This window comes from Balaenoptera borealis (genome assembly GCF_965194805.1).
Source record: "Balaenoptera borealis genome assembly, chromosome: 2".
Classification (NCBI taxonomy): domain Eukaryota; kingdom Metazoa; phylum Chordata; class Mammalia; order Artiodactyla; family Balaenopteridae; genus Balaenoptera; species Balaenoptera borealis.
This window is the reverse complement of record NC_138867.1, coordinates 96,566,995-96,584,898: the sequence shown is the minus strand read 5'-3', so window position 1 is coordinate 96,584,898 and position 17,904 is coordinate 96,566,995. Positions and strand designations below refer to the sequence as shown.

At 34.6% G+C, this 17,904-nt stretch overlaps 1 protein-coding gene across 2 annotated transcripts in view; it reads right to left on the bottom strand.

Moving 5' to 3' along the window:
• AP3S1 (adaptor related protein complex 3 subunit sigma 1) overlaps window positions 1-17,904 on the bottom strand; it is a 68,330-nt gene that overhangs the window by 23,686 nt on the left and 26,740 nt on the right. For both annotated transcript variants that reach the window (XM_082378515.1, XM_082378514.1), the window contains exons 3-4: window positions 17,053-17,164; window positions 1,023-1,094 (exon numbers count right to left, since the gene is read on the bottom strand). In XM_082378515.1, the coding sequence (XP_082234641.1) occupies window positions 1,023-1,094; window positions 17,053-17,164 (184 nt within the window). The remainder of the gene's footprint in view (window positions 1-1,022; window positions 1,095-17,052; window positions 17,165-17,904) is intronic.

Below are 17,904 nucleotides of genomic sequence, written 5' to 3'. Positions count from 1 at the left end.
TTTTGATGTTCACAAATAATATAATGCATTCCTTGTGCTGTATCTTGATTGTGGTAATGGTTACATAACTAAATGCACTTGCCAAAACTTAGTAAAATGTATGCTTAAAGCTGTTGAATTTTCATGTGTGTAAATTACACTTAAATAAAGCTGATTTTTAAAAATCACAATTTTTTGCTAAAATTTTCAGATTATTTCCAGACAATTTTATTCAATGGCTTAACCATTCAAAACAGTCTGTTACATTATATGAACTTACAGAGAAAAAAAAAAAATCTATATATAGTAAAAGTGGAATCTCTTCCTCGTAAATTTCCTATCCCCAATACCCAGTAATACTGGCTAGAGAATTTCAGTCATTCTTCCTTTCTCTCACCTCCTTTCAATAGGCCATCAGGTCCTATCAATTATATACTTTCTTTCATCCCTACTCTACTGCCTTAGTTCATTTCTTTCTGGACTACTGCAATAGACTTCTAATTGATTTCCTTGACTTTATTCCCCCACCTACCAATCCAACATCCTTAACACAGAAAAAAATTATCTTGCCCCCCCCCCCAAAAATGAACAAATAAAGCAACAATAATGTTAACAGAAACTTGTTTTAAAAAAGTAAATTGCTTCAGAATGAAGCCCAAAATCCATGTCACTAAAGGTACTTTAAGGCCTCATGATCAGTATCAAATCCTCCCCTCACAAAAAGCATGTATTTTATATCTCTGCCTGCAGAGTCATCCTCTCCTTTTCTGTCTGTGAAATATCTACTAATCCCTAAAAAAATCCAGTTTAAATATAATTTTCTCCGTTCCCATTGTCCTCCTCTAGATGTGAATTCCTCTAGGCAAGGGTCTGAACCTTCTTCACTAAGCACAGTGCCTGGCTCACAGTAAATATACTTATGAATTGAATAAAGGAATAAAAACAGTATTATTCACTAAATCTATTTTTACTTTGACAAATACAAATTAACATTTTTTTCTAAGATAAAAAGCTTAGAAAATTTGATAATGTAGAAACTGTACCTTGTCTACATGGAAAATTAAATCCAGTTCACAGACGTTTTCAAAACACTTGTCTAATGTTTCCACAAATACCTAAAGAAAAGAAAAAAGGTTAAAAGCTTTTGAGAACTCAATAAGTTCATTCAAATCTATTACCTATAAGGCAGACAATTCTTAATTGTGAATTAAAACTTCTAACTCTATTATCACATTTCTCTTTTTTAAATTAAAAACTGTATTAAGTGCAAAAGGAATAATTATAGCCTGTACATCTAAACTATTTTTCAATACATTAATAAACAAAATACAATAAACAAAATAAACTTCACTGAAAATTACTAAGACCTAAAAATTGTTAGCACCATTACTTACAAAAATACTGAAAAATACTCAAATCAGGCTCCCTATCTTCATATGAGGAAAAAAGAAAGCTTGTCATAAGTATCTATCAAGCTAGATGAGCACAGCCCAAATCTCAACCACATCTAATATAACCAATAATTTTTAATTAGCAAATCAGTATAAAAGATCACTAAAAATTAAACTTATGGAAAGAGCACAGACTTTGGAATCAGACTTACCTGGACTCAAACTCTGGCTCAAATACCTTGTGTGGGAAAGGGTTAACTCAGTAAGCCTGGGTTGTTCAACCCCTATACGTTCCCCAAAATGGTCTGTTTTCAGACTAGCCTTTGGCTAGTTCCTGGGAACTGAGCTCTGAACCCTTGGAAAGTTCTGTCTGATAAGAGTGTTTCTGCATGCTTGAGGCCCTGGGCCACACTGTACCAGTGTGAGCAGACAGTTTATGCTAACAGTGTGATTTACAATGAACATATTTTTTCTCTGAGGTTCTGGAGCTTATGTAACCAAGGTCAGTCATGGAGGTGTCACATGCCTATGTGACTGACCCCCAATAAAAATCCTGGAAACCCAGGTTAGGGTGAGTTGCCTAGTTTGGAACACTTTGCACATGTCATCACATATCACTTCTGGGGGAATTAAGCACATCTTGTGTGACTCCAGTAGAAAGGGACAACATCTGGAAGCTTGCACCTGGTTTCCTCCATAATTCCCTTCATGTGGCTTTGACGGTTTTACTCTGTATACTTTCACTGTAAAACCCTAACCATAAACATAGCAACTTCTGAGTCCTGTGATTCCTAGCAAATCACTGAGATAGTCTTGGGGACCTCTGATACAAACTTTCAAAAATTAATTTCTTAAATTCCACTTTGCATAGTTGTCACTATTCTATCACTATTTCTGTATCCACTACCCTTCTCAGTGGTAATTTAGATAGAATGACCATAAGTTTATCATCCAAACTGGAGGGTATTAAAAGTAAAAGAGAGCATCTATTAATTATTATATTATAATAACAGTATGCAATGTTATTGTACTATAATAATAACCTGGAACAACAGATGTAAACCAGGACTGTTCCAAGCAAACTGAAATGTATGGTCACTGTATTCATAGGTGATCCTACCGGACAGAGTAAAATCTAAACAACAGGCTTCTTGCTATAACTACTCCAATCTGAGGCCAATTTACACAGATACACAATCCAAGGCTCCTTCCTGGCATCGATGTAGATGAATAAGACAGGTGAAACAATGTATTTAACTACATGACCATGATCAACATTGTCTTAGACCAAGCGTTGGCAAACTTTCTCTGCAAAGGGCTAGAGAGTAAAGACTTTAATTTTAGGCTTTGTGGGCCATACAGTATAGCACAAAAGCAGCCACAGACAATACATAAACAAATGAGCATGGCTCTATTCCAATAAAACTTTATTTACAAAAACAGGTAGCAGGCTGCATTTGACCTGCAGGATGTAATTTGTTGATCCTTGACTTAGATCAGGAGAAATAAAAGATCAGTAGTAACCAAGAATATACAGTTTTACAAATAGTTTCATTTATGAGAAGGCAAGTTATTAAGATGACCAAGTGTGGGGCATACAAAGGTCATCCTCAAGTGAGTGCCTAGTTTATTTCAATTGTGTGGTAAGTAGAAAATAAATATTGTTGAGTATCTATCCAAACTCCCAACTTCATCTATTTCTCCTCAAGGTCTTGGTGACATGGTCCGTGAAATGACTTTATTCATTCTATTTCTAATTCTGACTCACTTTTCTTCTTCTTACAACACATTCTTGTTATGAGGATAGAATGGGATAATGCTGCTTGAACAAAGAATAAGCATTTAACAAATACTGACTTCTTGAGGAGTCAAAAAGAGAAAATTTTCCCATTGAGAAAGATGAATTTATTTTTGAAACAGTATCTCTAACATGGAAGTGGTCTGAATACATTTATAAACTCATAGTTAAATAAGTTACAGGAAATAAAACCATTTAAGTTCTGTCCTTCAGTAAATTTTTACTGAAGTATAACATATGTACAGAAAAGTACACAACACTGTTCGTAGGAATGTAAATTGGCGCCGCCACTGTGTAAAACAGTATGGAGGTTCCTCAAAAAACTAAAAACAGAACTACCATATCATCCAGCAATTCCACTCCTGGGTATATAGCTGAAGAAAACAAAAACACTAACTTGAAAAGATGCATGTACCAATGTTCATAGCAGCATTATTTACAACTGCCAAGATATGGAAGCAACCTCAGTGTCCATCAACAGATGAATGGATAAAGGTGTGGTATACACACACACACACACACACACACACACACACACAGAGGAATACTACTCAACCATGAAAAAGAATGAAATTTTGCCAGTTCCAACAACATGGAGGGTATTATGCATAGAGAAATAAGTCAGAGAGAAAGACAAATACTGTCTGTTATCACCTTCATGTGGAATCTAAAAAATAAAACAAACAAATGAATATAACAAAACAGAAACAGACTCACAGATATAGATAACAAACTAGTGGTTACCAGTGGGAAGAGGGAAGGGGGAGGGGAAAGATAGGAGTAGGGGATTAAGAGGTACAAACAACTATGTGTAAAATTAATAAGCTACAAGGATATATTATACAGCACAGGGAATATAGCCAATATTTTATAATAGCCAATATTTTATAATAACTTTAAATGGAGTATAGTCTATAAAAATTGTGAATCACTATGTTGTACACCTGAAACCAATGTAATATTGTAAGCCAACTATACCTCAATAATAAAAAAAAGTACACAAATCATAACAATGTACAACCTGATGAATTTTCACAAAGTAAGTATACCTGTATAACCAGCACTTAATATTCAGGTGTTAGACTATTACCAGCACTGTAAAAGCCCGCTCATACTCCATTAGGCAACTATCAACATCAAGGGTAACTACCCTGATTTCTAACATTAAAGATATATTTTGCCTATTTCTGAACTACTATTGACCCTTGAACAATCTGGGCTTGAGCTGTGTGGGTCCAATGCTGCATGCATGCTTAGAAACAAGTTTTTTTCAATAAAGATAGTACTATACTACCCATAGTTGGCTGAATCCAGGGATGTGGAACCCACAGATACAGAAGGCCAACTGTAAGGGACTTGAGCATCCATGGATTCTGGTCATAGCAGGTCCTGTAACCAATCCCCAGCAGATACCAAGGGACAACTGTGTATTTAAATGGAATCATATAGTATGGAACCATATGAGTGGCTTCTTCTATTCATTGATTTGTTTGTGAGATTCATTTATTTTGTTACATAATATTAATATAACAGTTCATTCATTCTTGTTGTTATACAGTGTGCTACTGCAGAAATATACCACAATGTATTTATCTATTCCACGGTTGACAGAAATTCGGGTCCGGCATGGGGCCATTACAATTAGTACTGATACTAATTCTCATATAAGTCTTTTAGTGAACATACATACACATATCTACTGAATGTATACCTAGAGTAGAATCACTGGGCCATGGAGCAGATAGGTTTTCAAAGTGATTTTCAATAGATTTTCAAAGCAATTATAAAAATTTACAATCCAGGGACTTCTTGGCAGTCCAGTGGTTAAGACTCCACGCTTCCAATGCAGGGGGTGCGGGTTTGATTCCTCTCAGGGAACTAAGATCCCGCAAGCCGCGTGGTGCAGCCATTAAAAAAAAAAAAATTTACAATCCAAATCATAGTATATGGGAGTTCCCATAGTGCCACATCCTTGTCAGCCCTGTATGTTGTCAATCTTTTAATTTTAGTCATTCTTATGGGTGTGTGGTGGTCTGTCATTGTGATATTCATTTGTATTTCCCTGAAGCCTAAAGAGACTGACCACCATTTCAAATTTATCATTTTGATATCCTTTTTCATGATGTCTATTCAAGACTTCTGCTCATTTTTCTGTTCAAGACTTCTGCTCATTACCTGTCATTTTCTTATTGATGTATAGAAATTCTTTACATAGTCTAGATACAGTCCTGTCATACACACATATTACAGATATCTTTTCCTACTCTGACTTGCCTTTTCATTCTCCTAATAACGTTCTCGGAAGAACAGAAACTTTAAATTTCAATATAGTCCAACTTATCAGCTTTTTTCCTTTATGGTTAATCTTTTTTTTGGTGAAATTTAAGAAATTTTTGCCTACAGCAAGGTCAGGAAGATATTCTCCCAGAAGAAAACAAAAGCTTCATGGTTTTATTTTTCATGTTTGGACCAAATCTATCTGGAATTAATTTTCGTATGTGGTATGAGGTGGTTTTTCTTAATTTAAAATCATTATTAAACTTACTGTTCAGAATAGTTTCCAGTATGGCTTAATTTTTTTCATGTTTACTTTTTCCAGATCCACTGGTTTGATTACCCATATACTGTAGCCATTCTTTCTTAACCATCAGAAGATGACTATCTTGGTGAAAATGCTGTCTGAATAGTTTCCCTTCACTTATGTATTACTTATGAAGGATCAGTGGAACCCACTGAACGTAGACTATATTTGACAAAGAGAGAAAAAAATTTCTTGGTAGCATTGAATGTGCCACTGGTGAACTATAGTGTGCCAAAAATATGAGCTGTCTATAGAGGCAGTATAGCAAAGTAGCGAGGAAACCAGAAAGACCTGGCTTCAAATTCCTCCTTAACTACTACCTAGCTATGTGAGCCTAAGCGTCACTTAACTGCTCCAAATATCAGAACTATAAAATAGTTATACAACTATCTACCTTTCCGGATTATCTTAAAGATTTAGTTAAATAATTTAGATAAAGTGCTGAACACTGCCGAAAACACATCTACTAAACAAAAGCCAGTACTATTTATCTGGCTGTTCAAAACATATGATTACAAAATTAAAACAGAAAGAGAAAATTCTAATGCTGCTAATAAACACTGATATAAAAGCAAGGTAACTACATACTGTGGTTTCCAAGTTTTTGGGATTTGCTTACTAACTTAGAAAGAAAAAAGGTTGTCAATATTTAAAACAGAACAATACCAAGTATGAACAATGTAAATACTTTTTAAAAAAGTGCCCTGCAGCAAAATATCATTACAACTACATGTTCTTAACTTAGGGAAAGAATTCTTAAGATTTAAGGCATTCAAATGCTAAGTTTGGTTGAAAACTTAAAAACCCACTTCAAAAAACTCTCCATTAATTTTCTTTTGAGTTAGCAAGAATTATTTAACGTAATTAGAATCTAGAGCCCCAAGGTAGATATACACTGCTGATTCGTTACATGGACAAGGTCAATACAAAACTAATAATCTACAAACTGAAGTTAAGAAATTAAGAAAAACAAATTAATGGGCCTTGGGGGTTCTAGCCAGGACAACCAAAAAATAATAAAATTGCTGTTGCATTATATTTCACAAAGAGAAAGATAAAAAGACTAAAAAACTAGAAGTAACATGGTACATGGCACCCTCTTGTGTTTCATTTTTAAATGATAAAAGTTTAAAGTTAATTTCAATATAACTGTTATCTACTAAGTAGCTACTCATTAATCTCTGGCCTTGGGAATTCAAAGGCTGGTGGAAGAAAAATTACTTTTAATTTACTAAGAATAATATTTTAAGTTTTCCTTCATTTTAATAATTACATAGTTTTCCAAAAATAAATATAAAAGAGATATTCAGAAAAATGCCACATCCACATATAAACAGAGTCTCCCTTCCCTGTGCCCTTCTATCAACAAAACTTCCTTGTGTTTCCTTTATCTTTAATTACAAATCTATATGCCTGGATCACAAAGGGTAACAGGAATCTATTCCAAAGCAGCTTAGTACTTAAGAGTACTTAGTACTCTACTAAAATTCCAGCTTAGCCTCTGACTATGAAATCTAGGGCAAGTTATTTAATTCTAAGCCTCATTTGGGCATAATAATAGTGCCTATGCCACAGAGTTGTTTTACTGATTAAATAATAAATATAAATGGCTTAGAACAGTATCTCACCAAAAAAAGTACTCAATATATTTTAGCTAGTATTATAATACTATACACAGATGCAAAAATAAAAATGTGCGCTAGATAAAATAAATGCCACAAAAATATCCTTAAGCAATATCACTTATTTGGCAGACTCTCCTTTAGAGTTTCTAGGTTAAAAAAAGAAATTTTTTTTCTGGGTTTGGGGAATTCTGTTAAATTTCAGGAGGAATTGCTCTTACTGTTTCTAATCTATAATATTAAATAAAATATGTAAATGTTAAACTGACATGTTATAAGACAGGAAAAGTCTTAAGCCCAAGAATAGAAGGCATAAATTTAAGAATATGCCAAGAGATCTAAAAAAATTTTTTTTCAGTCAGCAGCAAGATGTTCTAGAGAGATACTGGCTTAGCTCAAGTAAGGAATCAAAAAATACCACTAAAAATGTACCAAGAAAGCTAGGGAACACAGACTGAACTTAAAATCAGATTAATTAGCTTTGAAGAACAATTATGAATACAGCACTGTTGCATATAATATTCAGAATCTTTAATGTATGGTGTTTAAGGTGTGTAAGTAGCACTCGGGCTAGCCTATGACTGGATTCTGAACCGGATTTCCACTAAACCTGACCTAGACACTAATGTGCCAGTGATGACGGATATTTTTCTAACAGTAAAAATAGAGACATTTATTGTGCATTTACTATGTACCAGTTAATTTAGACATATTAAACTCTTGACTTCAATATGGAAAAATTAAGAGTTGATGAAAGGACTATCTGTCTTCTATATTGATGTCATAATGATTCTTTAAGAGTTCTTAAAGAACTCAATGATTCATATTGTGTGATTTATTTCTTTCTATTTTTTTAAATAAAAATTTTTTTAAAATTTAAAAGCTAACAATGATAACAGCACTTATTGAGTATATACTATTATGGCACTGCAATTGTTCTAAGTGCTTTCAGTAGATTATTTTATTTAATCCTTCACAGTAATCCCATAAGGCAGGTACTTTTTATCAACCATCTGCAGAAGAGTAATTTAAAGTACAAAGTTAACTAACTACTAGCAAAGTTAGGTAGGAGAGTCCTCACTAAAATCCAGAAAGTCTCATGGCAGAACCCACACTCTTATTCACTAGACATACTCTCTCCAACAACAACAAAAATCATCTTTTATTTTTAATGTAGTAAGAAGTGATTATTTAGAAAATTTAGAAAACACATAAAAGTGTAAAACAAAACTTTTAACTGTCCATACTTTTATCACCCAAATTAACAACAGTATTGTGCAAAGCAGACTTCTTGTACTATAGGAAATTTAATTACATTGTAGTCTCTCCATTAAAGTGACTTAATATGATTTGTATGTTGGATTTAGACACCTAAGGAAGAAGTAGGGTTTTGAATTTGTAAGGCTAACATATCAAATATTAATTTAGAATATGAAAGTAGCCTCTGAATTATTTCTTTTGGTGCACAGAAGCTACTCCAAGAACATTTAAAAAACTCATAGTGACATCAATTGTTAGAACTCCATTTAAACTTCCAAGCAAAAGTTGATTTTTTTAATGGTATTTGGCCTTGAAAGATATTCTCTTGTGTATAATTGAATATGGTACAATTGGTATCTTGAACAGACTTAAAACAAAATAAAATGAAAAAAAATCTTAGCTTTTCCTTACAGAATATCAACTAATAAGTATAGAAATCATGATGGAAAAATCACTATTTGGCAAACACCACAATAATTCTTTCAGGCAGGAATCATCAACAGATGCTAAAACTAATGACCAAATTATGATTAGAAAAAGGATATTTATATACTCAAAATTATTACCCATACGATACTTCTAAGCACAAAGGGAAAATGGAAGTTTAAGTAGGTAAACCTGGCAGGCACCTCATTAACCAAGGAATCAGAATAAATATCACAAGTAATGGGGCAAAATGACATCATGTATCTCCTGAATATGATGCACTGAGAAGGACATAACATCACTTGTGATATTTGAAAATACATAATCCGAATTTAATCATTAAGAAACATCAAATCCAAACTGAGGAATACTCTACAAAATAACTGGCTAGTACTCTTCAAAGGATCAAGGTAAGAAAGACATGAATGGAAGACAGATGAAGAACTATAACAGAGTAAAGGAGACAAGAAAACTAACACTATATGTAACCTGAATTGAACTCTAAACAAGAAAAATTACATTAATGGGACAACTGGCAAATTTTAAATAAGATCTGCAGATTAGATAATAGTATTCTATCAATGTAAATTTCCTGATTTTATTTCCCTACTTGAGGTTATGGAAGATGTTAAATTTGAGGAATCTGGATGAAGATACGGTATGCAAAAATTCTCTGCATTATATTTGCCACTTTTCTAAGTCTGAAATAATTTCAACATGAAAAGTTTTTTTTTAATTTTTAAAGAAAAAAATTTTTGAAAAACCAAGCTAAAAAGGAACTCTTCTCCTCTATATCCAATCCCTCCCTGAAACCTACTATTCTACACTGAGAAATAAGGAATTCACCATAAACCAAAGAAAAATACCAACATAACCTGAGTTTTTCACTCTCTCAAACCTACTTTGAAGGGGAAAAAAATAAATTTTAAGTTACTTCTAGCTCCAAAATTCTGACTTTAAGTACTTGAGTGCCAAAATACTTTCTTCACCACTATAAAGTAAGTAATAACAATGTGTCTACTATCTTCTAGGCCCTGTGCTGACTGCTTTATATACATTAGCTCCAATTCTTATAACAATGCTGGCAAGGTAGGTATGAATATCAACATTTACAGACAAGAAAATTGGGGATGAATAAGACTAAGTAATTTGCTCAAAGATATAGAATTGTTAGATGACACAGCCAATACTTAAACCCATACCATCTAACTCCAAACACAATAATGCCTCCCAAGAGGACTGCTGAGAGGTCAACAAAACATGTAAATTAGAATGGTAACTATCATCAAATTGTTACCTGGGTTTATCATTAAGAAGAAGCAACGTAAATAACTGAAAAGTGAATTATTACATTTCCAATTATTGTAAATCAGACTTTTCAACAATGAAAATAAGATAGGAAAAGGATTTTTAAGAATGCTGAATCGGGCTTCCCTGGTGGCGCAGTGGTTAAGAATCCGCCTGCCAATGCAGGGGACATGGGTTCTAGCCCTGGTCTGGGAAGATCCCATATGCTGCGGAGCAACTAAGCCTGTGTGCCACAACTACTGAGCCCGTGTGCCACAACTACTGAAGCCTGCGTGCCTCCACAAGAGAAGCCACCGCAATGAGAAGCCCACGTACCGCAACGAAGAGTAGCCCCTGCTAGCCGCAACTAGAGAAAGCCCACACGCAGCAATGAAGACCCAATACAGTCAAAAATAAATAAATTAAATAAATAAATTTTAAAAAAAAAGAATGCTGAATCACTCTAACAGTGTCCAATTCAAATTGTTTATAGAACTATTTTTTGGTTTCCTACATATGTAAGAAACAAATCTTATTAAAAACAGAAGTTTTTAATACTCTGGTAACACAGTATGGTGTAGTAAACACCATAGAATTTTCCTAAAATGATCCTGGGCATTCACTCTGGATTGCCTGGAAAATAAACAAATTGGGCCAGGGCTCTCTCTTTCTCCAGCAGGAGGAACTGCACCAGAACTCATCTCTCCATGGGACCAGGGGTTTAGCCCACTCAGTCCTCCAATAGGTGAGCTGCAACTTCCCACAGTCCTCAAGAGCTGGTCAGCGAGTTTTCCCAGGCAACTCTTAAAGACACGTGGCACCTAAACGTGTGTAGCTCAAAGCTTAAGTAATGTATATGCCACCCCACTGACAAGGATGCTTTCAATGAGCCTACCCTTGTAATAAAAGAGAACAATGGGGCTTCCCTGGTGGCGCAGTGGTTGAGAATCTGCCTGCCAATGCAGGGGACACGGGTTCGAGCCCTGGTCTGGGAAGATCCCACATGCCGCGGAGCAATTAAGCCCGTGAGCCACAACTCCTGAGCCTGCGCGTCTGGAGGCTGTGCTCCACAACAAGAGAGGCCGGGATAGTGAGAGGCCCGCGCACCGCAATGAAGAGTGGCCCCCACTTGCCACAACTAGAGGAAGCCCTCACACAGAAATGAAGACCCAACACAGCCAAAAATAAATAAATAAAGGAGTTCCTTTAAAAAAAAAAAAAAAAAGAACAATGATGTGGAGTGGGAGGGGTGAGGCCTCTATTGGCAAATTATTCTATGTTTAGTAGTATCTACATCCACGCAGCTTCCTATGAGATAGTGGGAAGATCAGGGGATCTTTCTTAAGTATTCTTGGCTTACAAGTTTCCTCAATTAAACCTATTCTTATCATGTAATTCTATCACAATGCAGAATTCCTTCAAAGCCATCAAAGAACATATAGGATAAAAAGATTCACAAATTCTTGTAAAAATGAAAAAGAAAAAGAAAAGGACTTCTTTACCCAATTCAGTTTGGAATATATAATGAAATATATATATAATGAAATATATATATAATATATAATGAAATTATATGCCTTCCTTATAAAATATATGCTTTAACGATAATGTTAGCTAAAAACCACTGACTACTTCAGGTCAGTCATTTAGTGACAGGCTTCACATACACTATCTTTTTTTAATGCTTTCACATGTTCTATGAGTTGGTATTATTATTATTATTATTATTATTACCTCCACTTTGCAGATGAGCAAAATCAGGGTCAAAGAGGTTAAATAACTTGCCCAAAGTTATATAGCCAGTACAGAGAAGGGCCTGAATGGTTTTAACCACTACTACTTTGCTTTAATTCACTGATATTTCTAACAACTCATGAGGTCTATAGGCAGCATACTGAAACAGGCATACTTTACAGGTGAAAAATGCAAGGTCTATTAACATTAAATGACTTGCTCAGTATCATACTAAATTAACACTAATAGCAATAAGTAAAATAACTTCACAAAACTCAGTCTAACACTCAGTACTGTAGTACTGACAAATGCTATATACATAACAGCTCTAATTTATATACATATTCTAACACCATGGTCAAAACTTACCTTTCTAAACCTAAAGATAAGTTTAGTTGTTAGTCCTCAATTTTTTCCTAACTATAACTGAACAAGGCTGATGATGATATAATTGCTACATGTGATACAGAAAACTGTTACAAAATTTGGAATTATCTAGTGAACTTTTATGCCTCCATATCAGCGTGGCAACTAAATTAATTGAGGACAATATGACTGCTTATAAATAACTCAAACAACCAACATTAATATTTAATTAACTTCTATTCTCACTCTGTAAATATTTTAACACTTCCAATGACAACATGCTATAACAGAAAGGACTTCAAAAAAGGCTAGCCATCAACTCTGAAACTAGCTTATATTGTAATCAATATCACATTAAAATAGTACACACCAGAAACAAAAAAAGATCACCTTTTTTTCCCCAACTAACAAAGAATTAAAAGAAAACAAAACAGAAGCTGATTATTCAACTTGGTGATATACTAGTATAATTCCCACATGGAATTTACTAAGAATTCCTTCTCTCAGATTTTATATAAGGTAAAAAGTCAAATCTGGGACAATACGTACATACCTTAGAAACACAAAACCTTTGCATAAAAATATAAGCTTCTAATGATCATTTGAATTATATCATTTTTAATGTTCAAAAAACCAAAATGATAAAATTCAAAAATTCAAAAAAATTTTTTAAAAAGTTTTAATTCTGGATGATAGGAATATAGGTATTTATTGTTTTATCCTTTGTGTTTTTCTGTATTTTAAACAGTTCTAGAAATGTAAATAAAAGTAAAACACAAACATTCAAAAAAAACCAAGTGAAACTATGTTTAGTCATCACATGTTGATGTTTACTAAGTTTTCCTGACCCATTCCCTAAAGAAAATACAAAACCAAGAGGCTTTGGTCTAAACTCTCTTGATTTATAATTTTCCACTTTTATTATATTTCTCAAAACTAGAGGATGGACAAAGCAAGAAAATCAGTTCTAAATAAACTCTGAATAGCTGTTTCATGCAACAGAAGCAGAAGCAATAAGCTACTCCCTTCCATCTTTGTTCACTCAACCAATGTTTTTAAAGTGCCTGACTTACGCATGCTCAGCACTCCCTCTTAAGTATTTAATGATCTGTAATAACCACAGGGGAAAGACAGCAACTACAGAACTTCCAACATGTTCAAGGTAGTGACAGAATTCATCCCTGTAAGGTAAATTACAGAAAGTTTCTTTTTTTGTGACATGATAGATCAACATGTAATAACTCAATAGGATCTTCTTATAAAAACAGCTCAAGCCTACGTTAGAAACGGGACAATAAGACAATCCTCCTGAAATTCTTTTTTCTGTATCTTATTTAGTATCAAGACAAATTACCAACATTTCAAATAATAATGGCTAAAAACTTTTTCCAAAACACAAGACATAGTTTCCATTTTCCACAAATACATGATAGAATTTACTTCAGATATGATGTAGGATATTTGTTTTTTGACAACTCCCCACATAATTCCCTTTTAAGATATAACAACCATGCTATCATAACCATTAAGACCAGCAACAGCATCAAAATAATAATCGATGAGGGAAGAACAATCTAGGTAGAAAGATCAGCAAGTACAAAGGCTCTGAGGTAAAAGCATGCTGGTATATCTGAGGAACAAGGAGGACAGTGCCGATGGAGCAAAGGGGAAAAGAGTAGAAAATGAAGTAAGATAAGTAGTAGGGTTTGGCGAGGGGAGTCAGATCATGTGAGGCCTCATGGGTCATTTATAAGGAATTTGGCTTTTACTCTTAGTGAGAAGGGAAGCCACTGAAGAACTCAAAATGGAGAAGTGTAAAATGTAACATATTTGAATAGTATCACTCTGGCTGTTTTACTGAGAAAAGACAAAAAGGAAAGGACAGTGGAAGCAGAAAGACCAGTCAGAAAACTACTGACATAGTCCAGGCAAGAGCTGATGGTGGCGTGGACCCATGTGGAGGCAGTGCAGAGAGCAGTAAGTGGATTCTGCATAATCAACAGGATTTGCCAAAGAAGAAGACATAAGGGAGATCAAGAAACTAAAATGAAGCAACTAAAGTAGTAGGATGCAAACCAGGTATCCTAGAAGCCAAGTGAAGAAGATATTTCATGAAGAAGAGAGTAATAAACAATCTTAATCAAATAAAGGAGGACTGATGAGAACCTTTGGATTCAGCAACAGTAGAGCTGAAAAACCTGATTAGAATGTGTACAAGAAAGAATGGGAGAAGAAAAATTTGAGACATTGCGTACAGAAAATGTTTTTAAAGTGTTTTGCTATAAAGAGAGGGAAAGAAATGAGGCAGTGGCTGGAGAAGGAAGTAGGGACAGAATTTTTTTTTTTAAAGATGGAAGAACATATTAACATATTATAGACTAGCGGGAATGATCTAGAAGAGAGGAAAAAATGATACTGAAGAGGGAAAAAAGCTAGAGCAATGAGGAAGAAGTAAACTAGTATATAAGTGGGTGAGTTGGCCTTAGCTAGGAGCAAAGTTCATTCATCTCTTACAGAAGAGAGTACAAGGACACAGATAACAGAGTCTGTAGAAGTTCCCTTCTGATTGCTTCTGATTGCCTACTAAACTTGGAAGCTACACGTTAGAAGTGCTACAGGTTTGAGAGGGGAGGAGAATGTATCAGCAGTTATCTAGGAGTGTGGGAGAGTGAAATGACCAGGGAAATGTAATGTGATTACTGGGTAGCATTAAGGAATCACTGAGGTCACAGATCACGAATTTAAAGTGAGGCCAGCATGTATGGTTATCTTTTTTTTCTCTAAGTATGTTCAGATGTGTGGATTCAGGCAAAGAGCTGAGTATATACAAGCCTATGATTATCATGACTGACCACGGAGTTTAAGCTGGGCAAGGAGAGTAAGACATCAGGAGGATCAGGGACAGTGAGAAGATAGATTTAAAAGAAGACAGAAGGTTCCAAAGACACACTGAAAAGATATAAGGAACACAGAAAGAGAATACAGGATTCTGGATATAAACATGTCTATTATTCTAAAGCTGCCATTTATCTATTAATAAACATTGAACAGTTCAAAAATGTATAACTATACCTAGAAAACTGTCAATAAAAATTTTTATCCTCAAAAAAAACCAACAAAAAAAGGGACTGAAGGTCCCAATGGGCTCAAAGAACTGTTGGAGTAACAGTAATTGTGATAAGAAAAGATAAGAGATGGTAGCAGAGAGTGGAAACTGTGAAATTAAGATGATGGAGGGACTTAAGTCTGGATAAAGACATGGTCTAGAAATGAATAGTGAAGTGGGGTAACGGGCAAAATTCATTGGAGAAGAGGAATTCCAGTTTGAAGATACCAGTGTACTGAATGAACTATCCACATGAATGTTGAAATAACCAAGAATTATAACACAAGTAGTACTGGAGTGAATGTCAGTGAACTAAGAACTAAAATCTGTTAGGAGACAATTCTCTATGGGTGTTCCATTCCTGCACATCATGTGAACAGAGGTACTGACTGCCTTTATTGTGGATTATCTTTTCAAGCAAGCTTGTATAGCCAACAGCCCTGGAAAATAGATAGTGTTTCCCTCTAAAGCAAAGGGTAGGTTTAACTATACTTTGCTTGGAAGATATTCTCTTCCTCCAGGACATGGGCAGATATGCTTAGTGTCCATTATAAAAGATTCCAGTTCACTAAGCTTGGGCTTCCTCTCCTATAACTCAATCCACTGTGTGTGCAGGTCTTACCTGCACCTTATCAAGTCACACTTTAGCAACTGGGACTTGAGTAACCAGTGTAAGCAAATGCTGTCACTTTGACTACTGCTTTGGCTGTCAGAAATAAAGTCCTTTGTTTCTGGCCCCGAAATCTCCCATCTTCTGTCAGCATACATGAAACTGTGGTAGTTAACTTGTTAGCTTGCAGGTAGAGTAAAATCTCAGACCACTGAAAAGTTTTTGACAAAATCTCCAATGAATAGGGAGTGGGAATGAGAGATTACTGCAACCGGATTGGTAGAAGTAGGTATAGTTTGAGAACATGAGATAAAGTCTGGAGATGTTTTAGAAGAGAAAAATGTCTGGAAAATGTAATGAGAAGCAAAGAGAACACCCTCCAGACTCAGTGGTATGAAGAAAGCAAAAGAGAAAACTGCTACTACTTGAGAAGGTGGCAGGTAGTGTCATCAGGGAAGCCAGATTTAACCTACAGCAAAAAGGTGAAGATAATATTAACAGAAGAGGTTGAAAATAAGGAGAAATTTGCTGATGACTGACCTTGAGTTCCGGGGCCATTATGAAAGATTTTCAGGAGATAGAAAGGGGTGGGTTTGGGGGTTAGACCTGGATACATATAGTAAAAGACCCACGAGCGGTGGGGTTCTTGTGGTGACTTACATGAACAGGAAAAAAGGGCATGAGGAAATTAGTTGCAGTTAGTCTTAATTAGATTAAATGACTCTGTGCTTCTACATCCCTCATCCCTCTTTTATCCACCCAACATCTACTATGGAACACTTATTTCTTACCAAACAAAACATCATTTTAGAAAATTTAGAACACAGAAGTTTTAAAAAATTGAAATGCCAAAATTGTTGTTTAAGACAGTAAGAGGCAAGTGTTAACTTACTTGAATTAGATCTAAAATGCCAAGTTCACTTTCTGAAGAATCCACACAGAAGACAAAATATAATGTTGCATAATGTCTATAAATCAGTTTGTTGTCAGATCCTCCAATTAATCTAAATGACAAAACAAAACAATTGGAATGTTATAGCTACAAAATGAAAAACATTTTCATTAGTTCAAGAAAACTGACAATTTGTTTAAAACCTTCTATAAAATGAAAGGTAACATTTAATGACATAGCATTCAAGTGAACTAGATGGTTGTTTTCTTCAGAGAAGTCAAGTAAAAGATGCCTATGCTTAATATTAGTTCATTCATTCATTCAATTATTTACTGAGTACTTACTATGTGCCAGGTACTGAAAGTGGGTAAGGAGCAATAAACAAACAAAGAAAATATTATCAGAGTGGAAGGTACTACTTAGAGAATCAAAAGAGGAAGATGCCACATTGATGGATTTGCTACTTCCTATTGGGTGTTAAAAGAGTTGATGTTTAGGCTGAGATCTAATGATAAGGAACCTGCCATGAAAAAATTTAGAGAAGAGCATTTCAGGCAAAGGTAAACTAATAAAAAGGCAATTTCATCAAGAAGGAAGTATCTGTGTTCAAGAAAGAAAAAGAAGGCCTGCGATCAACGAAAGATTAGTAAGTGATTAGGTCAGAGAAGTAGGCAGAAATGAGATCATAGGGCATTTTTAAGTGCTTACTAGATTTAACTCCATAGGTCACAGTAAGTTACACAGCTTAACACTGATTATCAACTAGGAAAAAAAAATGACATTTCTTCTTAAGTGTTGGACAGATTTACCATCAAGATCTTCTCCAAAAACACATTTTGTTTTGGAATATAA